At 49.5% G+C, this 7,883-nt stretch overlaps 1 protein-coding gene across 1 annotated transcript in view; it reads right to left on the bottom strand.

The window, feature by feature from the left end:
* Positions 1 to 1,260: 1,260 nt before the first annotated feature.
* The window catches only part of LOC142589079 (uncharacterized), a 47,774-nt gene continuing 41,151 nt past the window's right edge, over positions 1,261 to 7,883 (bottom strand). The window contains exon 4 of the mRNA XM_075700861.1: positions 1,261 to 1,516. Within this exon, the coding sequence (XP_075556976.1) occupies positions 1,421 to 1,516 (96 nt within the window). The 3' untranslated portion in view covers positions 1,261 to 1,420. The remainder of the gene's footprint in view (positions 1,517 to 7,883) is intronic.

Below are 7,883 nucleotides of genomic sequence, written 5' to 3'. Positions count from 1 at the left end.
TACCGTCGACACTCATCGCGAGATGAGTTCTGCTGTATTTTTTTCTGTATGCTTTGTTTAATACTTTTTTCAAAACACATATAAAATTAAGTGAAGCGGAGCAGCCGGCACCGTCTAACCGGCACCACTTTTGTTATCGAACGCAGTTAATAAAAGAATAGAAAGGTGCGTTTTGAGCCAAGCGATAACTTTGCTGTAGTGGTTAGCCAGTAAAAAAACGCTCCGGGGAAAAAGCAAAATAACATACGGTGCCATCAGCTGCCAGAAAATAGTGCATTCTTCTAAATTACGTAACTACGTCCTAGCTGCATTAAGCCATGCAATGCCTTGCCTGAACTACGGGCCCTATAACGTAAAACTATTCCAGTATGTTATTTCAATCTCCTGATATGAAATTTACGTAACCGCCGACGCAAGCATCGGGCGGTTACCCGCAGCGTTGTTCAAAGCGCCCAATCATACAGACTGCCCGTTTATAGGAAAGCGCGTTTGTTTGCTTTCAAGACAAATAGCGTTGCCTATGTTGACAGCTTTTCCTTATCGAAGTGGCTGACAAAACGCGAGGAGCATGCAGCAATGAAGCAGGTCTCAGTGGAGCCAAGCTAGCGCAGTGAAAGTAGTCAACAGCGTGAGGAGCGTGGTGCCGGCGTATGTGATTGGACCGCTTCCCCTTGCTAAGCTTGCGGTGGCTGGTCGAAAATGGCGGCGGCGTTCAACGGAAGGTTCAAGAAGTCGTTAAAACGGATCCTCCGTGAAGTAGTGTTGGCAGAGAGTTGTCCTAAACGTGCCGAATGGGCTCGGAAACGTTACACCGTCAGGCAAAAAGTGTTTATTACACGCAAATGTATCCATACTCCCCCGGCAGCTACGGGTACACCCAGCGTCCGGTGATCGGTATTCTATTCATTTGATCTCCATCTGCACTGTTGCCTCGCGCTGCACTAGACTATGCGGTCCACCATGCACACATCTGCGAATTTCAAGAGAGTTCGTGCATGTCCGCCTCTTGGTGTACACTGGCGCAGCGAGGCCGAACGGCTCGCATTGAACAATTGCAAGGTCATCCCGGAGTCACGATAAACTGATAAAAGGGCCACAACTTTTGCTTCTATTGCGAATCCCACATGTCCGCGAGGAGTCTTTTCGTGTGCATCCTTGTATTCACTGATGTGTTGATACCTTGCCTGCGAAACCAGGTGCAACTGCGCAAACCGCTACTTCGAGGCTTCATTTATTTTTCATTGAATGAGAGCAAATAAACGGGCAGTGTTGCAGTGGCTGCATCAAGCTTTCAATTTCGGCAAGCACCTATGCCTAAATACGCTGAAAGAATACACGCAGACGCATTAATTTTGAGAAAGCCGGGCGGGCTGCTTTTTTTTTCGCTATCTTCGGCTTTACGGCGGAGGAAGCGAGGTTATCAGAACCAGGCGTAGCCCCTAGGTTCGATGTACATTTTGTAGAAGGCGTACGTGAAGTGCAGAGCGTGCAGGCCTCCTGTGCTCAGTCCAACGATCTGCACAAAAGAGAGACAGAGAGAATGGCCTGTACATTACACTTCGTTTCAAGAGCTCTGTGCCAGCAGGCCGCCTGTTTGTAACAGAAAATCTTTGCAATGACTGCGGACGCAGCGAAAAAGAAAAGCGCTAACGGGAGAGCAACATAAAGGAAGACGGCACTGAGGACCCCCATTTGTAACAAAAACGTATATCACAGCGAGCGCCTTTTCTGCGAGAACAAGAATGCGTAAGACCGAAGCAGTGGTAAACGCTTTAAGTTATTAGAGAGTTTTACCTTTGCGTGATACGTGATACGTTAGACCCCCTGCGCATTCGCGCACCCTCCCTCCCCCGTAGTGGCGTAGAGGCTTTGACGTTGCTCGGCTAAGACCGAGGGCGTGGGATCAAATACCGGCCGCAGCAACCAAATCTCGACGGGGGGCGAAATGCAGAAACACCCGTGTACTGTGTATATGGTGCACGTTCAAGAATCAAAGGCGGTAAAGATTAAACTGCAGACCCTACTACGGCGTTCCTCATATTCATATTGTGGTTTTGGCCCATGAAATTCCCGAAGTTCACTTTTAGCACTGCATGGGCATCTTTTACCTGGCTATCGCGATAAGTTAGCGTGATTGCGTACCAACATGGCAGTGCCCGAACCAACCCAGTCTTCAAAGCACTAACGTTCGTATAGCAACGGTGACTTGGAAAGCTGTAAGCGCTTCACTCTTCACTACATGAATAACTCTCCTCTACGCTCTAGCACATACGCGGTGACGGTATGCTAAAACGCATCGAATCCTCGGCAAGTGTACCGCGGTGCCGCGGAGAGGCAGCGCATGCGCAGAGGGCCTAACATGTTGCGTGACACGGACAGCGAAAACTTGCTTTGTGTCTGTTTGTTTTCTGTGACAAAAATAACAAAGGAGCAAAATCAAATTAAATTCTGGGGATATCTATCTAAAGCACTATCTTATTACGAAGGAAGCTGTAGTGCATGGGGGACTTCCGATTAATTTTGACCACCCGTGGTTCTTTAACGTGCATCTGAATTTAGGTACACGAGCGGTTTTTTTTTTTTTTCATTCTGACCGCATTGATATGAAGCCGTTGCGGCGCGAAATGAACCCGCGACCTCAGCAACGCTACGTCAAAGCCACTGTGCTATCGCTGCGAGTAGCGTACGCAGTGGAAGATAAAGAATACAGGGTAATCATTATCTTGCTTTGCTTTTATTTCTTGCATCCAGCTCGCGCGACTCTTCGGTCTGTAATTCCTTCGTCATAATTATGCGACAGAAACTTCAAGCGACGTACTTGCGGGCACCCGTTGATGACGCAGTGGTAGCTCTAAAAACGGGCGTTTCTGTAAGAACGGTAAGAAATGACTTTGCGAAAATGCAAATCTAGGCCGCTCACATTACCCGTCATACAACGTTGCCAGCAGTGTGCAGCGGCAGTCCTGGGTGGATTGCGGCGATGTGTGATCCCGTGTTATTGAAATCGCCCATTATTCGCCTGCAGCTTTACTTCTCTTTTCTTCTTTCTTTTCTTTTTTTGCCAACCTCACGGAACCTGCAGATGTTACGTACAATAACCGAAGAGTGCCAGGAAACAGGTGACTCGCGCTCCTACTGCAACCTCCGCTCTCTCACTTTCTCTTCGCGCTGACATTATCGGGTAGCCCCGTAAAAATTTCGGACGCATGCGTGTACGGCTCACGATCTGTCTCCTTAGTGAACAATGCTTTCACATCACGTACTAGTGGTGCAACTTCTGCAATACACAGGCACTAAAGCCAGTGCACACCTTCAATGCTTCAAAGAGGTGCATGTCTTCAAAGAAGAGTAGCAAGTTCACGCGAGCTACGCTCATTTGCTTGTGCACTCACGCTATTAGATAAGTTTACTTCAAATGTCGCCTAAAGTTCCGAAGTTGCCGAGGCGCTGCCTCGGCTCCGCAGTTTCACTGCTATACACCGGGTCGTGATGCTGGCTAATCTGCAAGACCGACCACCCCGATACCGAGATTTTTCGCACATCTTCATGGGCCTTCGGCACCCGGTGTGGCTCTACGGGACTCGTCATTACAGCATTACTTCTCTTCAATGCTTGGCTTCGCTCGTCACAGAAAAGGGCATTTCCGTCATAGTTGGCTGTTTCCCAGATGCGCCAACGTGCTGTGGAGCTCTGTTAAATGCGCTTGTGCAACCTAGATAATGTCGCACACAGCTCTTTTGTTAAGATTTTGTGGCTCTACTGATTATTTTGCCATTAAAATAAGAAGGCAGACACAGAGAAGAAAGCACGACAAAAACAATTTATCTGCCTCTTCAAATCTAAGTACAAGCATATACTTAATTTTTTTTTTTCGCAAACAGTGGGCAGCGTTTCTCCCGCACTCAAGTCTGCGATCATGCAGCTGTTTGCACATATATGGATATCGTTTTGGTAGAGGAACGGCGCTTAGAAAACAGTTATCCCGTTTCTAAAGCATACCGGAGCTGCATATCGAAAAGCAGCAACGTTTCGCGCCTGACTTGCTGTGGAGACACGAATGTAGATCGAACACGCATTTTTGAAATCTGCGCGAACTGGAGTTTTCCTCAACAGGTTAATTAAATGCTACAAGTATGTTCGTCTTCTGCAGCGCGGATTTAATCAGCGATTGAGTGTTTCCCAGCAAGTTAGCATGAAGCGGAAATTCCCCACTACGTGAGCCACGTGACGGCGAATTACACTGCCTGCGTGATCTATCCACTGTCACCACACGATCCGCGCGGGATCAGCCCAGTTTACTATTGCACTATCTACAGGACCGGCCCACATTACTCAACAAAAAAGTTAAAGAAAGCCGAGTGAGAAGACGTGCAATCCCCCCGTGAAGAATCCTTATAAAGTTTCGCTTCAATAGAGTAATTAAGCGCCTGATGGCGCATATTTGTTGCAATCAGGATATTTGGGTGCCGTTTCTTGTTTCACTGATCGATTCAGTAGAGAACAGTCCCAGCCACCGGCACACCTGTAGCGGTAGTACAGACGGGCTGCATATAACCTGATTCGTCGTATGAGTGTTGCCTCGTGTGTGAAATCTTTTGTGGGCCAGTAGCAGCAACTCGTTAGTAAAGCCTGGTAGGCTTCGCCTAGAAAGGTTTCCTTTAAAATGGTGCGCGTTGACAACTTCGATAGGAGGACTTGTAATTCAGTGAACGCTAGGTGCCCCTGAGCCATCGCGCAATTTCAAAACGGCTCTGGATTTCGCCTGCTGAAGAAGCTGCGAAACGTTTTACTGATGAAACTGCTAGTGTTAACGTGCACAATTCATACCATATTATCACGTAGTAGTCACCGTGAATAAGGCAGCAAAACTGTCTTCACCGAAACTAGCGAAACTAGCGTTTTGTTGGGCGAACTTGTGCCCTCAAAAGCAGGCCACACTCAAAGAAGAACCGTAGCGGCGAACACAGTCCGCGATCATCGAAAATTTGATCTGCCGGTCGAGCGCGTCGGCTTTTGCACACGAGCCATCCTACGTTCTAAAGAAATCGCTGGTGCCCGCGTGTCCTCCAGAAAGTTCTACACCATTCGCGTTGCGCAATGAAATCAGATTACGCAAGGTCCTGTGACAACAGACAGCGGATAGAACCATCGATAACATTCCAGGAACTTCCCATACATGCAGTCGCACCCCGCGCTGAGCGATAACATTTGTCAGACGGTGAAAAACGCTCACCCAAAAAAGATAAATAAGTCCACGTGTCAATGTCCTCCTCTCAAAAGCATTGTCCCGATGCTACAAACATAACAGAAGAGCGAAACACAAAGGGCACTTATCGAAGAAACAAATTCCAAAGTAACACACTCCAAAAAAAGTCGAAAGTTCAGCTATGTAAAAGACCCAAAGTTCATTAGCGCTAGTAGAACGGCTTACGTCGCTCAACATAGACTGTTTCCGGTCGTGAGCGGCCCCGCTATGATCACGAGATGTCGTCTGGTACGACCTCATACTCGTGTGCGCGATTCCGTCGTATGATCTTGTAGGGTCCGAAATACCGGCGTAAAAGCTTCTCGCTAAGTTCTCGTCGACGGTGGCGACGAAACCAAAACACGGTCGCCGGGCTGGTACTCGACGTAGCGTCGTCGAAGGTCGTAGTGTCGGCTGTCGGTTCTATGCTGGTTCTTGATCCGCAGCCGGGCGAGCTGTCGGGCTTCTTCGGCGCGCTGGAAATAGGTGGCGACGTCAAGGTTCTCTTCGTCGGAGACGTGCGGCAGCATGGCGTCGAGAGTCGTTGTCGGGTTCCTGCCGTAAACCAGCTTTATCGGTGTTGTTTTTTGCACCGCCGTGATGTAATCGAACATTGAGTACGGCAGGATGGCATCCCAGGTTTTGCGTTCGACGTCGACGTACAGTGCTAGCATATCGGCGAGGGTATTATTCAGGCGCCTCGCAAGACAATCCGTCTGCGGCTGGTAGGCAGTTGTCCCCGGCCCTGTGGCTTGTCTGGCTGTATTGCAGAATGGCTTCGGTGAGCTCCGCTGTAAAGGCCGTTCCTCTGTCACTAATGACTCCTGGGGCGCCATGTCGCAGCAGGATGTTCTCGACAGAGAATTCGCCACTTCGGCTGCGCTACCTTTCGGCAGAGCTTTCGTCACGACGATCCACTCATTACCAGATGTCGACGTCGGAAAGCGCCCCAACAAATCAATCCTGATCTGTTGAAATTGTCGGCAAGGAGAATCGATGGGCTGTAGTAATCCTGCTGGCCTTGTCGGCGGCGTCTTCCGTCGCTGACACTCTCGGCGTGTCCTGACGTAACAGGCGACGTCACCGGTCAGGAGCGGTCGGTTTACGAGTACGTTATTTTGAAGCGAGAACGAAAACAATCATCGTCTAAATGCCCCAGGGACAACGTCGGTGTTCCCTTCCAAATACTGGACGAGGCATTTTAGATCCGGGTCGGATCGTTGCTGTTCAGCGAAGTGTTCCACGCATATTATTCCAAGGAAGGCGTCGTTATCCTCGTCATCTTGCGGCGGCGGGTCAATGGGTGCGTGTGATAGGCAATCGGCATCGGAGTGTTTTCGTCCGGACTTCTAAGTTACAGTGGTGTCATATTCTTGCAGTCTGAGGCTCCACTGCGCCAGCCGTCCTGAAGGATCCTTTATATTCGCTAGCCAACACAACGCGTGATGGTCACTGACTACTTTGAACGGCCTGCGAGAAGTTCTTGCTTTACACCTCGCATCAAGAAGCGGACTTTCTTCTTTTCGGACATTTGCGGGTCGGCGTACCGGAAGAGACGGGTCATCTCTTCCGTGAAGATGGCGATGGTCTCATTGGATAGTTGCCCTTGGCTTTCCAGCAGAACTGCGGCCCTTTCTTTTCGGACAACGCTCGTGAAGGTTCTCATGAAGTTACTGCGGAACAGGACCCACGTCGTAAGGGTGGACTCCCGGTTCTCGAACCGAGTCCTCGCGGCATCTTCCAAGGAGAAGTACGCATGGCGTAGCTTATCCTCAGAGGCACAGTTGTTGAAAGTTAAGATCCTTTCGAAGGTTTCGAGCCTGGTTTCTGGATTCTCCGACAAAGCTCCATGGAAGGTAGGGTGCTCCCTGGGTTGACGAAGCACGATGGGGAACGCTGGGGCTGTCATTGTGGTTGTTCAGCTGGCCACAGTCTTATTGGTTGTATCAGGCAGAAGTCCGTGCTCCGGGGGCAGTCCTAGCAGCCTGCGGCTAGCTTGCTGGTCTTGGGCGACGTTGGTGTTGTCTTCGGGTTTCGAGCTTGGATCGCGGCTTAGTGGGGACATGAACGGTACATGAACTTTGCGGTACATGAACGCACTAGCACCTCCACCAGATGTCACGTAGTAGTGACGGTGAAGAAGGCAGCAAAACTGTGATTGACGAAATTATTGGGCAAACTTGTGCCCTCAAAAGCAGGCTGCACTCAACGGTAGCGGCGAACGCAGTCGGCGATCGTCGAAAACCTGATCTGCCGGTCCAGCGCGTCGGATTTTATACACGAGCCATCGATCGCTCCAGAGAAATCGCTGGTGCCAGCGTGTCCTCCAGAAAGTTCTACGTCATTCGCGTCGCGCATAGATGCCATCAGATTATACAAGCTTCTGTGACAACAGACAGCGGATAGAACCAACGATAACATTTTAGAAACTTCTAATGCATGCAGGCGAGTCCCACGCTGAGCGATAACGTTTGTTAGACGGTGAAAAGCGCTCACCCGAAAAACAAACAAGTCCACGTGTCAATATCTTTAGCAGCTTTGTCGCGTCTTCGAGGTCCTCATTTGACGTACCTGGCGGTAATCTCGTTTGGCTTAATAATTAGATGTTGCAAGCGAATAAAGAGCGAGTGATAGGTAT

Source organism: Dermacentor variabilis, chromosome 7 (genome assembly GCF_050947875.1).
Source record: "Dermacentor variabilis isolate Ectoservices chromosome 7, ASM5094787v1, whole genome shotgun sequence".
NCBI lineage: Eukaryota > Metazoa > Arthropoda > Arachnida > Ixodida > Ixodidae > Dermacentor > Dermacentor variabilis.
Note: the sequence above shows the minus strand (reverse complement) of the source record. Positions and strands in the feature narration are given on the sequence as shown.